This window comes from Neovison vison, chromosome 5 (assembly GCF_020171115.1).
Source record: "Neovison vison isolate M4711 chromosome 5, ASM_NN_V1, whole genome shotgun sequence".
NCBI classification, from domain to species: Eukaryota; Metazoa; Chordata; class Mammalia; order Carnivora; family Mustelidae; genus Neogale; species Neogale vison.
Genome location: NC_058095.1, coordinates 107,383,115 through 107,405,812, shown reverse-complemented (window position 1 = coordinate 107,405,812; position 22,698 = coordinate 107,383,115). Strand labels below are relative to the sequence as shown.

The 22,698-nt window shown below is 36.3% G+C and overlaps 1 protein-coding gene across 3 annotated transcripts in view; it reads left to right on the top strand.

Annotated features, from left to right (window-relative positions):
* The window catches only part of FNDC3A (fibronectin type III domain containing 3A), a 184,203-nt gene that overhangs the window by 44,994 nt on the left and 116,511 nt on the right, over positions 1-22,698 (top strand). For all 3 annotated transcript variants that reach the window (XM_044249716.1, XM_044249714.1, XM_044249715.1), the window contains exon 3: positions 19,378-19,453. In XM_044249716.1, the coding sequence (XP_044105651.1) occupies positions 19,378-19,453 (76 nt within the window). The remainder of the gene's footprint in view (positions 1-19,377; positions 19,454-22,698) is intronic.

Here is a 22,698-nt window from a genome sequence, read left to right as displayed (position 1 = left end):
ATTAGATACCACAATAAAGTGAGTTTTATTCTAGGAATGCAAAATGGGCTCAACATACATAAAGTGGTCAGTCTAATACATCAGTAATAGAAAAGGGGCAAAAACTACATGGTCATCTATTTGATAGACTCAGAAGAGAATTTGATTAAATTCAAACCCTTTTATAAAGATAAAAATTATCAGTAAACTAGAAACAGAAAGGAATTTCCTCAGTCTCATAAAGGGCATCTATTTAAAAAAAAAAAAAAGGTAACAGCTAACATATTTAATGGTGAAAGACTGAATGCTTTTCTGCAGATCGAGAATAAGACATGGATGTCCTGCTCTTACTACTTCTTTTCAACATTTTGCTGGAAATTCCAGCTAAGACAAATAAGCAAGTAAAGGAATTAAACAGCCAGATTAGAATAGAATAAAACTTTCTTTAATCTCAAGTGACATGATCTTATAAAAGAAAATTCTAAAATCTACTTAAAAATTACTAGAATTAATGAGTTCAGTAAGGTTGTAGGATAGAACTCATTGTAGAAAAATCAGTTATATTTCTAAACTAGCAATGACCAATATGAAAATGAAATTAAGAAAACATTTCCATTTATAAAAGTATCAAAAAGAATAAAATATTTAGGAAGAAATTTAACAGAAGGTGTTTAAGACTTGTACACTGAAAATTGCAAAGCACCATTGAAAGGAAGACTTAAATGGAAAGAAACCTCATGATCATAGAATATTAAGATTGTTAAGATGCCAGTTAATATGGTTAAGATGGCAGCACTATCTACATTGTCCAGATTCAACACATTACCTAGCAAAATCCCAGCTGAGTATTTGTAGAAATGGAAAAGTACCTCAGAAATTCATATGGAAATGCGAAGGACCCAGAATATCTGAACAGACTTTAAAAAGAAGAAAAAAGTTGCAGGACTCAGCATTTTCTAATTTTAAAACTTGCTATAAAACCACAATAATCAATCATTTTTCATCATTTTAATTCTAAATCTCAATATAAAAACTTGAGTGAGTTTTAATGGACACAGTGAATTGATTTCAGATTATTAATGTGATTTATTTAAGGAAATGTATTTTGTGAGGAGACTGTCAGCATTTAAGGTAAACTTTTACTTTTTAGACTTTATTTTGAAAAGTAATTAGTTCATTTTCAGATGCAGGCAGTTCACACAGAGTATTTATGTTAAAGGAATGTATGTTATTGTTCAAGTATTATCAATTTGAATAATTTATTCATATTTTAAACTCAGTCCTAAGATGAATAAAATAAGAGTTAAGTATGAAAATGCTTTTGTTAACAAAATACAACACAACTTTTAGCTAATGATGTGTAATTATCCCCTTGGGCAATCTTGATACCTTGGATTTACTTTGTATTTTCTTTTTTTTAATAGTGTAATTGGCACACAGTGTTGCTTTAGTTTCAGGTGTACCAACATAGTGATTCAATAACTCTTGTTATACTACCTTGGACTTATTTTGAATGCCAGTTTTTAAAGAATAGGAAAATGATTAAAAATAAGGGACATGGAAACCCAAATGACATCTGAATATTTGGATTGGCAGTGATAGTCTAATATTAGTAAGTTCATATACTCTTTCTTCAGAATAATTTTATTTTATTTAATATGGAAAAATTTATAATATGACCTTTTAATAAAACTGGCTTTAGAAACTAAAGATTTAATTGTTGCCAGCCTTCACATACACGTACAATGGGATACACGGCATCCTTGTGCAAGTATGATCCTTTGTACTAGGATTAATAAGAAAATAAAAGACATATCTTCTTACAAGTCATTCTGAAGTAGGGGAAGATACAAATCATTAGTTGCATGTGTATGCACAGAGATGTGTATGTGTGTGTATGCACACATACCTATAAATACACATATGTGCATTCATATATATATTTTTAAGATTTTATTTATTTATTTGACAGAGCGAGAGATGGTAAGAGAGGGAACACAAGTTGGGGAGAGGGAGAGGAAGAAGCAGACTTCCCACTGAGCAGGGAACCCGATAGGGGACTCAATCCCAGGACTCTGGGATCATGACCTGAACTGAAGCCAGATGCTTCATAACTGAGACACCCAGGTGCCCTGTATATTTTTATATATGGGACATAACCTGATTTTTTTTTTTTTACCATTGTCAGGAAATGAAGTATTCCACATAGTCTAGATGATTAGTTAGAATTCTCTTTGTACTGGATTTGAAGGAAATGACTTGTTATTTTTGAGGGTCTGCTGTGTGTCAGGCACTGTGCTGAGAGTTTTACATTAAGTGTTTCCCTTAATCTTTCAAAAGCACTGCATTTTAGAAAAGAAGGCACTAAGGTTCACAGAGTTTAAATAATTTGCCTAAAAACCCACACATTTATTAAATCATAAAGTAGGATTTGAATGTATTGCTTGATGGTAAATTCATATTTGTTTTCTGTCATAGTACTTTTATTTCTAAAAAGCAATTATGAAGACAAATGAGCCTAAACAAACAAAAAAAATTTTTTAAGTGTTTTCTAATTATCACATATTATTCCCTGTACTGGTCTACCTTAGCACTATAATTGCTGTACTGTCTTGCTTACGGATTCATCCTTGTCTCCCCAATTCCACAAACTAACATATACTCGTTGCTCCTTAATTATTTGAATTAAATTAATTAAGTGGGTGGATGGTTGACAGATCTCAGTTGTCTATATGGTGGTGTCAAGCATATATTCTTTTTTTTTAAAAATCTATTTATTTTCAGAAAAACAGTATTCATTATTTTTTCACCACACCCAGTGCTCCATGCAATCCGTGCCCTCTATAATACCCAACACCTGGTACCCCAACCTCCCACCCCCCTGCCACTTCAAACCCCTCAGATTGTTTTTCAGAGTCCATAGTCTCTCCATGATTCACCTCCCCTTCCAATTTACCCCAACTCCCTTCTCCTCTCTAACACCCCTTGTCCTCCATGCTATTTGTTATGCTCCACAAATAAGTGAAACCATATGATAATTGACTCTCTCTGCTTGACTTATTTCACTCAGCATAATCTCTTCCAGTCCCGTCCCAAGCATATATTCTTAATTAAGTTTGCAAGTTATTATTCTTCAGAAGACTAAAAACTAAACTCACATTCAGTAATTTGATAATTGTCCTTTTGTTTCCAAACATTAGGCTCTATTTGGACTCTTGCTGAAATATGTTACATCAGCCAATGTATCTACAGATTGACAGGTTCTAGTGAAATGTAGATAAAGGTTGATTTGAAGTTCTTATAATCAAGTCATTTTATTTTATTTTTTTAAGGTTTTATTTATTTATTTGACAGAGAGAGAGAGAGATCACAAGTAGGCAGAGAGGCAAGCAGAGAGAGAGAGGGAGGAAGCAGGCCCCCCCTCGGAGCAGAGAGCCGGATGCGGGGCTCGATCCCAGGACCCTGGGATCATGACCTGAGCTGAAGGCAGCGGCTTAACCCACTGAGCCACCCAGGCGCCCCAGATAATTCATTCTAATAAGATTGAGGTACCTGCTATTTATCAAGGCAAACAAATCCAGAAAGTAGTCTGAAAAGTAATTTTGGAGCTTGGCAAATCTAGCCTGGTACTATCTGACATGATAGCCATTAACCACTAATTTAAATTAATTACACTAATTAAAAGTAAATAAGATTACAAATTCAGTCTGTCATTTTCTCTGGTCACAATTTAAATGCTCAGTAACACTTATGTACACACAGAGGCCATATGTAGCCAGAGGCTATTCTACCATATCACGTATAAAACATTTCTGTCATTACAGAAAGTGTTATCAGCTAGCCCTGGTCTCAAAGCCAGAGGAAGAGATTTAGGGGTTATTTAGAGATGGACAATAGTTAAGTCAGCAAATATTTGTTAAACTTCTGTAGACTCTGTAACTATATAAATGTTGGAAGTCTTATGAAGGGCTCATGTAGTGGAAGTGACAATATGTAAATGACCAATACAGTTATGTGCTAAGCATTATACTGGGAGGATGTCTCAATTGCTGTGGGCTTTATTACAGGGATAATTTAACTCTGCTTTAGGGTTCAGTATCTTGAAGGAATTAATTAGAAGTTTTTTGTTTATAGACTGAAGTCCTCAAGCACAGAGGTTTAGCAAAGGAAAATATTAGTTAGCAGAAGTCAAGTCTGAATCAAATACCATGCTAGAGAATAGTAAGTCACAAACCAGGAAATGAGAAGGAAACTCTTGACCATCGAACAGTGTATTGAGAGGAGCAGAGTAGGCTAAAGGGTCAGTATGAGAAAATATGGAGAGGTAGGCAGGTCCCAGACCAGTTCAGGAGAGATCTCTTAAACACTGTGTTCTGGATATATTATCTCACTATTGTGTAAATTGATCAACTTCTAGGCTGGGAGCAAATCTTTAAAGTGACAGATCTATACTATTAATAATAATACTAAGAGCTACATACATGGTGCCTATAATAACAGTAACTAACATGTTCAGATAGTGCTTACTGTATGCCATTAACTGTCTTAAACGACATATGTTCGTTCACTTAGTCATCAAACAACCCCATTAGTATTGAGTTACTTCAAAGCCTCCAGTCATGGATTGAGAAATTACATTGCTAAGGTATCTTAACTATTATTCAAGGGTACAAAGCCCAAAAGATTTTCCTTTTTATTATTACTCTCAACCTCATTAAATTGGCACCCTTGAGTAAGCATGAAGCAGCAGTTGGTTTAAAAAACAAAAAACAAAAAACAAAAAACAGGGAAAGGATTAGGCATTACAGAGAATTTTGCTCCTGTACTCTTTGTAATCAGAGGGTTGCTGTTTTGTGCTGAATTGTGTTTTCCTCAATCCATCCCGAAATTCATATGTTCTAACCCCCAGTACTTCAGGATATTACTGTATTTGGAAATAGCAGCTTTAAAGAGGTAATTAAGCTAGAATGAGGCTATTAGAACAGGCCTTCATCCAGTAGAATTCTCCCTTTTGCCAGTATTCTTCTAATAAGAGGATATTAAGACAAATAACACCTAGAGGGGAGACAGTGTGAAAACACAGGAAGAATGTAGCCATCTGCAAGCCAAGGAGAGAGCCTTCAGAAGAAACCAACCCTGTCAACACCTTGATCTTGAACTTCTAGCCTCTAGAACTATGAAAGAACAAATCTTGGTTTAATCATCACCTCCCTGCCCATCACCCCCCTTTGTTATGGCAAACTAAGATGATAGCCAAGATTATACATTCATAAATATTGGAAAGTGTGAGTACATGTTTTTGACCTTTGGGTTGGTTTTTTTGCTCTGCCTTCTAAACCCTCTACTGGGTTTCAGAAATAGAAATGTGAGGTATGTCATTCTCAGACGTGACTTGCACAATGAAGACTGCAAGTTGGGTGTCCTTTGGGGTGGAGAGTTGAAGATTAAACTACATCTGCAAGATTGATTCCATACATAAACATTTTTCTCTTTATTTTTTTTCAGTGATTATATTTGGTTTTGTTGATTATTTCTTATGAAAATATAGGTGAACATTTTTAGAAATTAAATACATCCCTAAACATTTTATATTGGAGATATATATATATTTTTAAGGTTTTATTTATTTATTCATGAGAGACAGAGAGAGAGGAAGTCAGAGGCAGAGGCAGAAGCAGGCTCTCCAGAACAGGGAGCCAGACGCAGGACCTGATCCCAGGACCCCAGGGTCATGACCTGAGCCAAGGCAGACGCTTAACCATCTCAGCCACCCAGGTGCCCTGAGTATATATATATATTTTTCAAAATAAACAATTTAAACTGCTAGAGTTTTAGAGAAACAAACCTTAAAAGTACTTCTTAAATTCACAAAGTTAAATGTTTGTTAACTTCACAGAACAAATCACTTATAACACCTTGGGTGTTATAAGTTTCCCTTTTTTTCCTTTAGCAATTACAGAATATTACCACCAACCTTATTTATTTTATTTTTTTTATGTTAGCTCTACAGCTAACATGTGTTTTGAACTCATGACCCTGAGATCATGAGTTGCATGCTCTACTGCCAGAGCCAACCAGGCACCCCACCAACCTTCTATTTTACTGAATCCTTTAGGTTTTAAAGTAGTGATACTTTCTGGAAAATAAATAATAGCATGGTTTTCCTGATGGAAATCCCAGGTTCCTCACTGTCTCCAGAGAGACCTAACTATCTATACAGTATTTTGAAAAGTTCCCAGGATGATGTTGAGTTGTCTTTCCTACCATCTAGTGCACATGATTTCATCTAATACACTTTATTTATGCTGTGGAGCAGGTGTAAGATTGCTATTTTTCCTATTTTCAATTTACATGTAAAGAACTTAAACTGATAGCAGTTAGGTAAAATTGAAACAGATGATGATGGAGTTATGTATACATATCTTTGAAATGCAAAAGAATGTTTTCAGTTATATTAAGCAATGAAATGATTAGGAACAGTTGAAAATTAAGATAGTAAAATATAGGGGCACCTGGATGGCTTAGTCGTTAGACGTTTGCCTTCAGCTCAGGTCATAGTTCCAGGGTACTGTGATCGAGCCCCACATCCGGCTCTCTGCTTGGTGGAAAACCTGCTTCTCGCTCTCTCTCTGCTTGTGTTCCCTCTCTCACTGTGTCTCTCTCTGTCAAATAAATAAATAAAATCTTTTTAAAAACATATAGTAAAATATAATTTATACCTAGTTGTTTTAACTTTTAAAATAGCACTAAGGATACCTGGTGGCTCAGTAGGTTAAGTGGCTGACTTTTGATTTTGGCTTAGGTCATGATCTCAGGGTGGCAAGATCAAACCTCTGCATCAGGCTCCAGGCTTAGTGGGGAGTCTGCTTGATTCTCTCCCTCTTCCTCTGCTCCTACTGCACTCACTTGCTCTCTCAAAAAATAAGTCTTTAAAAATAAATAAATAAAAACATCACTCATTTATTATTGTTTCTTTTGGAATATATGCAGATGTTATTAGTGTTTATTCCTATATTTAAATTAAGTTTATTTGTATAGACAAAGCATAAATAAATGAATTTTTGCACTTTTATTCATTACTTCAGATCCCAAGCTGGTACCCAAGTGCTATATTTTTTATTATAACTGCTCATTTGAATTTGCCTCACTGTAAGTGTTTAATTGATAGAAATTGAATAAATACACTGAGAGTTTACTGTACAGTTGGTTGAATGTTTTTGTAAAATGAAGTAACTTTTTCAGTAATATTAATAATCACTTCTTACTTTTTAAAAATAAGCCTGGATTGGACTAAATGATATCTCGGGTCTCCAGTTCCAACTTTTCCTGAGCTGTGTGCTGTTTTTTTAGAGGTGTTCATATCAGACTTGCAACTCTCTAGTGTCTGTGGCCCTTCATCCGTCTCTTTCTTTTTTCACGCCAGAGATGTCTTTTCTGCTATTCTTTTTTTTTTTTTTTGAAATGTATTTCCCTCCCTAAGTAAATAATTTTATATTGGATCCTTTATAATTTTACTGCTCTTCTATAACTTCTTCCCCAAAACATTCTATCTTTCTTTATTATCGAGGAATTTAGGAAACATGAAATTTTTATTACGTTCTTATAGACTTTTATGGCCTTCATTAATTAATATACTAGGCACATTTAGACCTTTAATCAATGACATTTTCATATCTCTTGTGTTATGTTTTAATGTAATATTTTTGTAGAAATAGTCCCATGTATCATCATAGCTTACTTATGAGAATAATTTTTTAAAATACACATGGTGTGGGACATGTGGGTGGCTCAGTGGGTTAAAGCCTCTTCCTTCAGCTGAGGTCATGATCCCAGGGTCCTGGGATCAAGCCCTGCATCGGGCTGTCTGTTCAGCAGGGAGCCTGCTTCCTCCTCTCTCTCTGCCTGCCTCTTTGCCCACTTGTGATCTCTGTCTGTCAAATAAATTTAAAAGGTCTTAAGAAAATAAAAATAAAATACACATGGTGTACGACATTATCTCCAGTCTTTGTCAATAAAGCTGCCCTGTGGGTTAGGTATCTCAGCCAAAACATGTTTTAAGCATATGTTTCTTATTTAAGAAGCCACGTAAATAGTAGTAGTGCTGATTATTTAAATTGAGAATATTCTTAAAATGGTCACTACTATACATGTCTCTGTTCACAATACTGGAAATTGACCTTTGGTGGATATTCAAATAATTGCTTTTATCAACTATCCATTCAGCCACTGTTGACACTGTTAAACCAGGCATTAGAAGTTCCCAGCATTTGCACTAAAGGATGTTAAAGGAAAACTGGCTGGCTGATACATTGTATCAGTAGAGTCTTGAACATGGCATCAGATCTATTATTAGGGATATAATACAAGGTGAGAGAAACTGATTAGAGAAGAGAAACAGGTTTGAGTGTATTTTGCAACAAGTATAATGAACCTGTCAGGACTAAACTCTGATTTCTTAAAAGGATTAGGGATTGAAGGACGGGCAGTGCATTTGAGGTAAGTATAAACCTAAGAGTATAAATCATTGTTTTCTGTGAAATTTAAAGATCTTGAAGAATTTCATTGTTAAAGTCCAATAAAGTACTAGGTAATCATTTTATGATCCTGCATTTATAACATTTGGCCTCGAATATATCCCTTTGCAAATCGAGCCATCAATGATAAGAATCACAACATGATGGATAATTTACCAGGTTTCCTCACCTGTCACACTTCTGAGAGTTACTTTTTAAGATTTCTATGGTCACTAGTTACATGATCTGTGTTAAGAAGCTGTTCTGTTAAGATTATGCAATTTTGTGTGTGGCTATATTTTATCTCAGTTGGAATAGCTGTCATTCATAGCTCTTCTCCTTATTATTGTACTATTGTCTGTAATAAGATTATGGAAAATTTACACTGTGTTTTTTCAGATGAATATAAAATGATATAGGAATCCACATAGTTTGAAGATATGTGAATTCTACATTTTGAAGCTGGGCAAATATTGATTAGTGCCAGAAACCTATGAGTGTGCTTAGAATTCAGGCATGCACCTTTGTTACAGAGTAGCTCTGGTTTGATGTGTGATGTTGGCAACAATGAAGTGATTTTCTAAGGTGTGTGTGTGTGAATTTCTCCTAATCACCCCACATTTTTTTAAGACTTAAAAATAATTTTCTTGGGGCGCCTGGGTGGCTTAGTGGGTTAAAGCCTCTGCCTTTATCTCAGGTCATGATCCTAAGGATTCTGGGATCAAGCCCCGCATGGGGCTCTCTGCTCAGTGGGGAGCCTGCTTCCTCCTCTCGCTCTCTCTGCCTACTTGTGATCTCTGTCCGTCAAATGAATTAAATAATTAATTAATTAATTAAAAATTAAGAAAAATAATTTTCTTAATTGCTGTTACTCAGTGGCATAACTTGAATCCTATAACTTTCTTGCTCTGCACATGAAGGCAGGTATTTTTGTCCATTTTGTTTACTACTCTATACCCATTACCTAGAACAGAGCCTCACCTGTAATAAGACCTCAACAAATATTTGTGAAATGAATGAATAAACTCCCAGTGCTCACTGTTTATCTATTTAATTCATTTAATGGAAGTTTATTGAAAACCTATTATGAGCCAAGCTCTAGGGTATAGCATTTTGTAAGACAAGATGTTGGCTTTTAGGGGCCTTTTGTTCTAGTGGAATAGAAACTGCTCAGTAAACCACTAACCAAATAACTGCACAAAATAATTTCAAATAGTGACAAGTGCTAGGTAAAAAGTAAAATAGATTGATATGGTAGAAAGTACGTGAACATACCCTAGAATTTGCTGGTCAGGGAGGGTTTCTCTGAAAAGAGGACATTTGAGATAATGGAATAATAAGGAGCTAGTCCCCTAAATAAAACCCATGTAGAGAGATAAGTTTCCTAGATTTTATAATATGCATTTTAAAGCCATCTACCTGCATAAAATCTCCCAAGGTTCAAGAATCTTCTTGGGGGGAAAAAAAATTACCTAGCTGGAAAAGGTTACTGACTACTTTTTTTTCTTGAATTTTTTTCTCTTCATTATCCTTCACTGATTTCTGTTAAAACTATTTGTTCATCCTCCAGCATTTCTTGTATTATGATTCATTATTTCTGTTCTTACTTTTGTTTCCTTTTTGTTTGTTTAATTTTCTTTGAGTTAACCCTGCCTTTTTACATTTACTTGGACACATACTAATTTTCAGTCTTTTCTGTTGTATTTAAAGGTCTGCGTTTTTTGGTCAATACAATTTTGCCTATATGCCAGAGTTTTAACGTACAATGTTTTGGTTATACTTCACAGCTATTTTCTGTTTTTTGTTATGATTCCCTAACCCACAAATTACTGAAACTCTTTAAAATTTGCAAATATATTTTTATATTACTGATTCTGATTTAACTGAGATTTGTAAGACTTGATTTATGATGTTCTCAGTAATAGGCCATTCTTTCCATTTTCATGTCAATTCCATATATGCTTCAAAACAGTATGTATATTTTCTAATAGGTGCAATATTCTTTACATGGCTATTAAACCAAGATTATTGGTGGTGGTGTTAAGATCTTCCATATCCTTGATGATTATTGTCTACTTGTTCTGAGAAATAGACCATCAAAATAATAGGTTTGGCATTTCCTCTCTGTAACTTTTTTTTTTTAAAAGATTTTATTTGTTCATTTGAGAGACAGAGAGACCATGAACAGGAGTGGGGGAGGGACAGAGGAAGAGGAAGAAGCATACTCCCCACTAAGTGGGTAGCTGGTCATGGGGCTTGAACCCAGAACCCCACAATCACAACCTTAGCCACCCAGGCACCCCTCTCTGTAACTTTTTTTTTTTTTTTTTAGATTTTATTTATTTATTTGAGAGAGACACAGTGAGAGAGGGAACACAGGCAGGGGGAGTGGGAGAGGGAAGCAGGCTTTCCACTGAGCAGAGAGCCCGAGGCGGGCTGGGATCATGGCCCAGGGCCCTGGGATCATGACCTTAGCCAAAGGCAGATGCTTAATGACTGAGCCTCCCAGCTCCCCTCTCTGTAATGTTTTAAAATCAATTTTATTTTCTCTCTATTTAATATGCAAGCTTAGTCTATTTGTATTTATTTTATTAATATATTTGGATTATTTCTAACAATTTATTTTGTGTTTTCCATTACCCCTACTTCTTACCTACTTCCCTTGAAGTGAGGGTCTTTCAATCTTTGCCTGAAATATTAGCCGAGGAGGTGAAAGATTTCTACCCTAAAAACTATAAAACATTGGTGAAAGAAATTTAAGATGACACAAATAAATGGAACGGTATCCCATGTTCATGGATGGGAAGAAGTAATGTTATTAACATATCCATACTACCTAAAGCCATCCTAAGATTCAGTGCAGTCTCTATCAAAATTCCTATGGCATTTTTTACAGAAGTAGAAAAACTCCAGAAGTATATATGGAACCACAGAAGAACCCCGAATATCCAAAACAATCCTGAAAAAGAATAAAAGTGGGAGGCATCATCACTTCCTGATATCAAGCTGTATTATAAAGCTATAATAATCAAAACATTATGGTTCTGCACAAAGACAGAGACTTAGACCAATGGAAGATAATGGAGAGCCCAGAAACAAACCAATGCATGTATGGTCAGCTAACATTTGACAAGGGAGACAAGAACACTCAATGCAAAAAGACAGTCTCTTCAATAAATGGTGCTGGGAAAATTGGATATTCACATGTAAAAGAATGAAAATAGACCCTTCTGTGTTGATATTTATAGTAATGGAAAAACTGAAAGCTACCTAAATTCCTTATATTAAGAGAATGGTTAAGTAGTTTATGGTATGGACATTTGTTGAAGTACTTTGATTAGTAGCATAGAAAAGTCTTTTTAAAAATATTAAACTTCGGGGGAGGAGTCAAGATGGCGGAGAAGTAGCAGGCTGAGACTACTTCAGCTAGCAGGAGATCAGCTAGATAGCTTATCTAAAGAGTGCAAACACCTGCAAATCCATCGGCAGATCGAAGAGAAGAAGAACAGCAATTCTAGAAACAGAAAAACAACCACTTTCTGAAAGGTAGGACTGGCGGAGAAGTGAATCCAAAGCGACGGGAAGATAGACCTTCGGGGGGAGGGGCCGGCTCCCGGCAAGCAGCGGAGCAACGGGAGCACAAAATCGGGACTTTTAAAAGTCTGTTCCGCTGAGGGACATCGCTCCAGAGGCTAAACGGGGGCGAAGCCCACGCGGGTTCAGCGTGGCCTCAGGTCCCGCAGGGTCACAGAAGGATCAGGGGTGTCTGAGTGTCGCAGAGCTTGCGGGTATTGGAGCGAGAAAGCCGGCTGTAGAGACAGAGCCGACAGTAAGCTCACAGCTCGGGGTTACCTTGAACCGGTCGCAGGCTCGGTGAGCTCCGAGCTCGGCCGGAGGTCAGGCAGACGGGAGTTACTGGGTGCTGTTCTCTGAGGGTGCACTGAGGAGTGGGGCCCCGGGCTCTCGGCTTCTCCGGGCCGGAGACCAGGAGGCCGCCATTGGTATTCCCGTCTTCCGGAACTCTACGGAAAGCACTCAGGGAACAAAAGCTTCTGAAAGCAAACCCAAGCGGATTCCTCAGCCCGGCCCCTGGTAAGGGCAGTGCAATTTTGCCTGGGGCAAAGACACTTGAGAATCACTACACCAGGCCCCTCCCCCAGAAGATCAACAAGAAATCCAGCCAAGAACAAGTTCACCTACCAAGGAGTGCGGTTTCAATACCAAGGAGAGGAGCAGAATTCCAGAGGAGGAGAAAGCAAAGCACGGAACTCATGGCTTTCTCCCTGTGATTTTTTAGTCTTGCAGTTAAAGTAATTTTTTTCTTTTTCATTTTTTTTTCTCTTCTTTTGCTAAATTTTTAAATTTTTTTTAATTTTTTAAAAAATTTAAAAAAAAATTTTTTACTTTTTTCATTTTTAACGTTTTTAACTAGTTTATCTAATATATATATTTTTTTCTTTTTCATACTTTTCTTTATTCATTTTCTTTTTTTTAATTCCTTTTTTTTTTCCTTTCTTTTTTTTGAACCTCTTTTTATCTCCTTTCTCCCCCCTCACGATTTGGGATCTCTTCTGATTTGGTTAAAGCATATTTTCCTGGGGTTGTTACCACCCTCTTAGTATTATACTTGCTCCTTCATATACTCTTATCTGGACAAAATGACAAGGCGGAAAAACTCACCACAGAAAAAAGAACAAGAGGCAGTACCGAAGGCTAGGGAACTAATCAATACAGACACTGGTAATATGTCAGATCTAGAATTCAGAATGACAATTCTCAAGGTTCTAGCCAGGCTCGAAAAAGGCATGGAAGATATTAAAGAAACCCTCTCGGGAGATATAAAAGCCCTTTCTGGAGAAATAAAAGAACTAAAATCTAACCAAGTTGAAATCAAAAAAGCTATTAATGAGGTGCAATCAAAAATGGAGGCTCTCACTGCTAGGATAAATGAGGCAGAAGAAAGAATTAGTGATATAGAAGACCAAATGACAGAGAATAAAGAAGCTGAGCAAAAGAGGGACAAACAGCTACTGGACCACGAGGGGAGAATTCGAGAGATAAGTGACACCATAAGACGAATTATTAGAATAATTGGGATTCCAGAAGAAGAAGAAAGAGAGGGGAGCAGAAGGTCTACTGGAGAGAATTATTGGGGAGAATTTCCCCAATATGGCAAAGGGAACGAGCATCAAAATTCAGGAGGCTCAGAGAAAGCCCCTCAAAATCAATAAGAATCGGCCCACACCACGTCACCTAATAGTAAAATTTACAAGTCTAAGTGACAAAGAGAAAATCCTGAAAGCAGCCCGGGAAAAGAAGTCTGTAACATACAATGGTAAAAATATTAGATTGGCAGCTGACTTATCCACAGAGACCTGGCAGGCCAGAAAGAGCTGGCATGATATTTTCAGAGCACTAAACAAGAAAAACATGCAGCCAAGAATACTATATCCAGCTAGGCTATCATTGAAAATAGAAGGAGAGATTAAAAGCTTCCAGGACAAACAAAAACTGAAAGAATTTGCAAACACCAAACCAGCTCTACAGGAAATATTGAAAGGGGTCTCCAAGCAAAGAGAGAACCTACAAGTGGTAGATCAGAAAGGGACAGAGACAATATACAGTAACAGTCACATTACCGGCAATACAATGGCACTAAATTCATATCTCTCAATAGTTACCCTGAATGTTAATGGGCTAAATGCCCCAATCAAAAGACACAAGGTATCAGAATGGATAAAAAAACAAAAGCCATCTATATGTTGCCTACGAGAAACTCATTTTAAACCCAAAGACACCTCCCGATTTAAAGTGAGGCGGTGGAAAACAATTTACCATGCTAATGGACATCAGAAGAAAGCAGGAGTGGCAATCCTTATATCAGATCAATTAGATTTTAAGCCAAAGACTATAATAAGAGATGAGGAAGGACACTATATCATACTCAAAGGGTCAGTCCAACAAGAAGATCTAACAATTTTAAATGTCTACGCCCCCAACGTGGGAGCAGCCAACTATATAAACCAATTAATAACAAAATCAAAGAAACACATCAACAATAATACAATAATAGTAGGGGACTTTAACACTCCCCTCACTGAAATGGACAGATCATCCAAGCAAAAGATCAACAAAGAAATTAAGGCCTTAAATGACACACTGGACCAGATGGGCATCACAGATATATTCAGAACATTTCATCCCAAAGCAACAGAATATACATTATTCTCTAGTGCACATGGAACATTCTCCAGAATAGATCACATCCTCGGTCCTAAATCAGGACTCAACCGGTATCAGAAGATTGGGATCATTCCCTGCATATTTTAAGACCACAATGCTCTGAAGCTAGAACTCAACCACAAGAGGAAGATTGGAAAGAACCCAAATACATGGAGACTAAACAGCATCCTTCTAAAAAATGAATGGGACAACTGGGAAATTAAAGAAGAATTGAAAAAAATCATGGAAACAAATGATAATGAAAACACAACGGTTCAAAATCTGTGGGACACAACAAAGGCAGTCCTGAGAGGAAAATATATAGCGGTACAAGCCTTTCTCAAGAAACAAGAAAGGTCTCAGGTACACAACCTAACCCTACACCTAAAGGAGCTGGAGAAAGAACAAGAAAGAAACCCTAAGCCGAGCAGAAAAAGAGCAATCATAAAGATCAGAGCAGAAATCAATGAAATAGAAACAAAAAAAAAAACAATAGAACAAATCAACGAAACTAGGAGCTGGTTCTTTGAAAGAATTAATAAAATTGATAAACCCCTGGCCAGACTTATCAAAAAGAAAAGAGAAAGGACCCAAATAAATAAAATCATGAATGAAAGAGGAGAGATCACAACTAACACCAAAGAAATACAAACTATTATAAGAACATACTATGAGCAACTCTACGCCAACAAATTTGACAATTTGGAAGAAATGGATGCATTCCTAGAAACCTATAAACTACCACAACTGAACCAGGAAGAAATAGAAAGCCTGAACAGACCCATAACCAGTAAGGAGATTGAAACAGTCATTAAAAATCTCCAAACAAACACAAGCCCAGGGCCAGACGGCTTCCCGGGGGAATTCTACCCAACATTTAAAGAAGAACTAATTCCTATTCTCCTGAAACTGTTCCAAAAAATAGAAATGGAAGGAAAACTTCCAAACTCATCTTATGAGGCCAACATCACCTTGATCCAAAACCAGACAAGGATCCCATCAAGAAAGAGAGCTATAGACCAATACCCTTGATGAACACAGATGCGAAAATTCTCACCAAAGTACTAGCCAATAGGATTCAACAGTACATTAAAAGGATTATTCACCACGACCAAGTGGGATTTATTCCAGGGCTGCAAGGTTGGTTCAACATCCGCAAATCAGTCAATGTGATACAACACATCAATAAAAGAAAGAACAAGAACCATATGATACTCTCAATAGATGCTGAAAAAGCATTTGACAAAGTACAGCATCCCTTCCTGATCAAAACTCTTCAAAGTGTAGGGGGCACATACCTCAATATCATCAAAGCCATCTATGAAAAACCCACCGCAAATATCATTCTCAATGGAGAAAAACTGAAAGCTTTTCCGCTAAGGTTAGGAACACGGCAGGGATGTCCATTATCACCATTGCTATTCAACATAGTACTAGAAGTCCTAGCCTCAACAATCAGACAACAAAAGGAAATTAAAGGCATCCAAAGCGGCAAAGAAGAAGTCAAACTATCACTCTTCGCAGATGATATGATACTCTATGTGGAAAACCCAAAAAACTCTACTCCAAAACTGCTAGAACTTGTACAGGAATTCAGTAAAGTGTCAGGATATAAAATCAATGCACAGAAATCAGTTGCATTTCTCTACACCAACAAGACAGAAGAAAGAGAAATTAAGGAGTCAATCCCATTTTCAATTGCACCCCAAACCATAAGATACCTAGGAATAAACCTAACCAAAGAGGCTAAGAATCTATACTCAGAAAACTATAAAGTACTCATGAAAGAAATTGAGGAAGACACAAAGAAATGGAAAAATGTTCCATGCTCCTGGATTGGAAAAATAAATATTGTGAAAATGTCTATGCTACCTAAAGCAATCTACACATTCAATGCAATTCCTATCAAAGTACCATCCATCTTTTTCAAAGAAATGGAACAAATAATCCTAAAATTTATATGGAACCAGAAAAGACCTCGAATAGCTGAAGGAATGTTGAAAAAGAAAGCCAAAGTTGGTGGCATCACAATTCCAGACTTCAAGCTCTATTACAAAGCTGCCATCATCAAGACAGCATGGTATTAGCACAAAAATAGACACATAGATCAATGGAACAGAATAGAGAGCCCAGAAATAGACCCTCAACTCTATGGTCAACTAATCTTCGACAAAGCAGGAAAGAATGTCCAATGGAAAAAAGACAGCCTCTTCAATAAATGGTGTTGGGAAAATTGGACAGCCACATGCAGAAAAATGAAATTGGACCAATGAAATTGGACCATTTCCTTACACCACACACGAAAATAGACTCAAAATGGATGAAGAACTTCAACGTGAGAAAGGAATCCATCAAAATCCTTGAGGAGAACACAGGCAGCAACCTCTTCGACCTCAGCCGCAGCAACATCTTCCTAGGAACATCGCCAAAGGCAAGGGCAACAAGGGCAAAAATGAACTATTGGGATTTCATCAAGATCAAAAGCTTTTGCACAGCAAAGGAAACAGTTAACAAAATCAAAAGACAGCTGACAGAATGGGAGAAGATAATTGCAAACAACATATCAGATAAAGGACTAGTGTCCAAAATCTATAAAGAACTTAGCAAACTCAACACCCAAAGAACAAATAATCCAGTCAAGAAATGGGCAGAGGACATGAACAGACGTTTCTGCAAAGAAGACATCCAGATGGCCAACAGACACATGAAAAAGTGCTCCATATCACTCAGCATCAGGGAAATACAAATCAAAACCACAATGAGATATCACCTCACACCAGTCAGAATGGCTAAAATCAACAAGTCAGGAAATGACAGATGCTGGCGAGGATGCGGAGAAAGGGGAACCCTCCTACACTGTTGGTGGGAATGCAAGCTGGTGCAACCACTCTGGAAAACAGCATGGAGGTTCCTCAAAATGTTGAAAATAGAACTGCCCTATGACCCAGCAATTGCACTACTGGGTATTTACCCTAAAGATACAATCGTAGTGATCCAAAGGGGCACGTGCACCCGAATGTTTATAGCAGCAATGTCCACAATAGCCAAACTATGGAAAGAACCTAGATGTCCATCAACAGATGAATGGATAAAGAAGAGGTGGTACATATACACAATGGAATACTATGCAGCCATCAAAAGAAACGAAATCTTGCCATTTGCAACAGCATGGATGGAACTAGAGCATATTATGCTCAGCGAAATAAGTCAAGCGGAGAAAGACAACTATCATATGATCTCCCTGATATGAGGAAGTGGTGATGCAACATGGGGGCTTAAGTCGGTAGGAGTAGAATCAATGAAACAAGATGGGATTGGGAGGGAGACAAACCATAAGCGACTCTTAATCTCACAAAACAAACTGAGGGTTGCTGGGGGGAGGGGGGTTGGGAGAAGGGGGGTGGGGTTATGGACATTGGGGAGGGTATGTGCTTTGGTGAGTGCTGTGAAGTGTGTAAACCTGGCGATTCACAGACCTGTACCCCTGGGGATAAAAATATATGTTTATAAAAAATAAAAAAATTTAAAAAAAATTAAACTTTGAAAGATACTGAATTAGAGATTTTATATATAATGTAAAATCTCCAATATATATTATTACAATATATATGCCCCTTAAAATATATATAAATATATTATTTTATATAAATACATATTTATGTATTATATATACTTCACTGTATATATATAAGTATATATAATATACTTCACTTATATATATAAATATATATTATATATATAATATATAAATAAGTATAATATAAATATAATATATAAAAATTATATATGTAAATATATATATAAATAATATTATTTATTTATTTTTTAAGGGGCAAAATTAAGCCTATACATAGGGAACAAGACTAAGAAATTTATTAAAAATTAACAGAATTTATTATAGTATAGAAGGACTTCGGATTTTTTTCCAGTCTTCTGTTTTTTAGATGTCTTAAAATTAGAATGTATAATCTATATAATGAAAACTACTTAAAAGGGTGGGATTAGGGATGCCTGGGTGGCTCAGTTTTTTGGACGACTGCCTTTGGCTCAGGTCATGATCCCGGAGTCCCAGGATCGGGTCCCGTGTCGGGCTCCCAGCTCCACGGGGAGTCTGCTTCTCCCTCTGACCTTCTCCTCACTCGTGCTCTCTCTCACTGTCTCTTCCTCAAATAAATAAATAAAATCTTTAAAAAAAAAAGGTGGGATTAATTTAACATATTCCCAGATATAATTTGAAATGTCCTACTAATTCAGGTATGCTCATCTCAAGCTCTTCTTATCAATTTATACTTAATCTTTAAAAAATGAAATACTTAGCAACAAATGAACTAAGCATAAATCTGCCAAATATTGTTTGACTCCATCTTTGTTTCAGAGTGACGTTTATTAACTTTCCAATAAAAGTGTGCCGCTGTATCTTTTATTCCCTTCCCTTTTTTGCTTAAGTCTGACCTCCACGAAAGTGAAGTAATACTTTTTTAACAAATGTGTAAACTGTGTAATTCCATTTTCCTTCCCATTCTCATTAAGGTTAAATAGCTCACATATTCTAGAAATATTTAGTATTTTGTTATACTGATGTTCCCTATTTTGATTGTTGTTTGCTCTATTATTTTTCTTTTGTTTGTTTGTTTGTTTTAATACTTCTTTCTCTAATTTTAAGGTCATTCTGGTACAAGTTAACCCAGGGGAAGCATTTACAATAAGAAGAGAAGATGGACAGTTTCAGTGCATTACAGGTAAGAATGGTAATTTGTTATCCTTTGAGATGACAAAAATTTATGGTACATAAAAGTTTATACACTTATGGTTTCTTCCTTTCTTTCTCATGACTTCTGCCACACCAACACACAGACTCTGAATTCCTTATGACTTAGTCTAGTAGCATCCTTGTTAGTCTCTTTTCCCTGGTTTCTTGATTAATCATACATTCCCCATCTCAGAAATCTTCAGTGAATTCAGTTCAGGCACCTCTGTCTTTTAAGAAAATTATTGCATCTTGGGGCACCTGGTGGCTCAGTGGGTTAAAACCTCTGCCTTCGGCTCAGGACATGATCTCAGGGTCGAGGGATCCAGCCCCGCATTGGGCTCTCTGCTCAGTAGGGAGCCTGCTTCCCCCTCTTTCTCTCTGCCTACCTGTGTGTGATCTCTGTGAAATAAATGAATAAAATCTTTTTAAAAAAAAATTATTGCATCTTCCTTGTCTTGCTTTCACTTTCCCTTTAATATCGTGTCCCTTTATCTTGCTAAGTCGGCTTATTCACTATCTTCTAGAATCTGTCTTGTACTTTCTGTACTATTCTTATCTGTAATCTGTCCTTACCTCCGCCATCCCTAGCCTATCCAAATCCTACCAATGCTTCAAGACTGAGTTCAGATCTTATCTGTAAAAAAGTTTTTGTAAAGTCACTAGCCATCCCCCCGCCCCGGCAGTTATGATGAACAAAAATGTTTCCAGGTATTACCGTATACCCCTGGGGGCAAAAGCTCCCACAGTTGAGAACCACCACCCTACGTAAAGAGAAGAGCAGTAAAAAGATAGTCACTGACTTTGGTATTAGAGAACCCGGATTCAAATCCCAACTCTGCCCTTTAACCTCTAAGAGGTACATTTCTCATCAGTAAAATTTCTCATCAGTAAAATTCCCTTTCTTATCACACCTCTTAGGATTGTAAGGGTTAACTAATATGCATGTAAGGCACTCTAAACCACATCTAGTACATACAAGGCATTCAGTAAATGGAATAAGGGATGTTGCAGTGTTGTTTAATAGAAAGTGACTGATCTCTTGTGAAACCCTTAACTAATTATTGTGTCGTTCATTTAACAAGTAACTGCATATTCCTTATAATATTTGTTCCAGTTATATCTTTTAAGCCATTTAAATTTTGTGTGTTTTACTTGAAATATTTATTCAGTTTCTCCAACTAAGTCCTAAGCACTTTGAGGGCAAATACCATTTCTTACATTTCTTTGTATTCCCTTCAGTATTTGGCCTTCTACATATTGGGTGCCTAACTAGTTGTTGTTTTAATTTGAAAAGAGCATGATAAGTAGGTTGACCAGGTGCTTTCTCGTCCAAACTGATACTTCTGAGAGTGTAGGAGGACCCTGGCAACTATTACAAAACAACTTATCAGCCAAGATTGTCCCAGGTAAACCAAAATTTATGTTACCCCTCCATCTTACTGGCACAATCTAATCTATTTTATCAAAGAAGAAACAGACTTTACTCTTTCCAGAGAAGTAATTAGCTCAGTAATTAAAATTAAGATTTTTAGCCTCCTACCCAAATCTTACATGCCTTCTATTCTCTAAGTCAACTTAAATCTGTGTATCAGTTAGGGTAACTTCACACACAAATATTATGAGCTTAAAAGAAACCAAGTAGTAGAATTTATATCAGTACAGTGAACTTTGCCTGTCTTTACTTGTCAATTAGACTTTTATAAATTAATTCCATTTTCATATTGGATAACTCTTAGAATGTATGTTTCTAATAGAGCACACATCTTCAGTTTATTTATATATTACTTAAAATTGTTTTTAAAAAAATGTTTATGATAGAAGCATTTTAACTGGTATAACATTGGTCTTCTCAAATACATGTGCAAATGAAGATCCTCATTACTGTTATAGTGTGACTTAAAATACAAAAAACATTAATTGCAGTTGGATAATCATACTTTGAATTTTAAATAATTTCTATTTTAAAAGTTAATTTGTGAGAGACTATGGACTCTTGAGAAACAAACAGGGTTTTGGAAGGAGGGGGTGGGGGTTAGGTGAACCTGGTGGTGGGTATTAAGGAGGGCACGTATTGCGTGGAGCATGGGTGTGGTGCATAAACAATGAATCTTGGAACACTGAAAAAATAAATAAAAGTTAATTGGTAACTGTAATTTGTGAATCTCCTCCCTTATAAAATATAGTAATCTGATTTTTATGTGGTAATAACCCATTCAGTCAGGATTTTTTAAAAAGACTATTTAATTTATAATGTGCCAGTAGTACTAACAACTTCTTAATAGTAGGAACTGACTACCATGTGAAGATATTTTTAGGCAGGGACACATTTCTCTGCTTCTGTAGGAAAAGGGAGACTCCTTTCTGAATGACAGAGTAGAAGAGTGGAGACGTTTTAAAATTACTAGGCAGAGTTTTTAAAAACACAGGATAGGATAAGGAGAACCTGAAAAAAGTAAAAAGCCCTCTCCTTTTTATGTTTTTTGTTTTTGTTTTTGTTTTTGTTTTTAATTAAAAGACAGGATGAAGGTAAAAGGAGTAGTAGTAAACAAGAGACTGGGGTAAAGTTTTTATTAAGACCAGTGTGCCCTCACTCCAAGCAAGAGAAGACAGGATGAGAAAAGACTAATGACTTCTTGAGCTCATCTTCTTTTCTTCCCCTTTGCTATCACTAGTTTCTGTTATGTGGCAGACATCTTCCTGAACTAGTTCTAGAGCTAGGTAAAAGTTAAGGAGAAATAGAAGCAGAGGCAACAGATAACAAAGAGAAGGTCTTAAGGGAGGAAAATCATACGCCAGTGAAGCTCAGAGTAAAATAGGATCCTTGGCTCTAAGGCTATCAAGTTAGGAAAACTTTTCTCTTCACAGCCACTAGACCAATAAAGAAAACCTCAGTAGTAAAACCTGAAAACTGAGATAAATCCAGTGTAAATTAGTAAACATTTGCATTAAAGACTGTTCTTTTTTAAAGTAGTTTTTATCTGTCAAGAATTTATAAAACAACAACTAGGTTAACAAATCACAGGGAACTTTAGAGATCTAGATAATCCCCTTATTTTATTGGAAGTCATAATTTGTGAGTTATAGCTAGTTATGGGCGGAGCTCGATATAATACTTTTTCTACTACAGCATACTTACTGGAGTAAGTATTGTTAAATGCTTTTCTCCTTGAATTTACTTAGTTTCTCCTAAGGTATACTCTGCCAGCTGTTGGAAATTCAAAGAAAACTAAGATA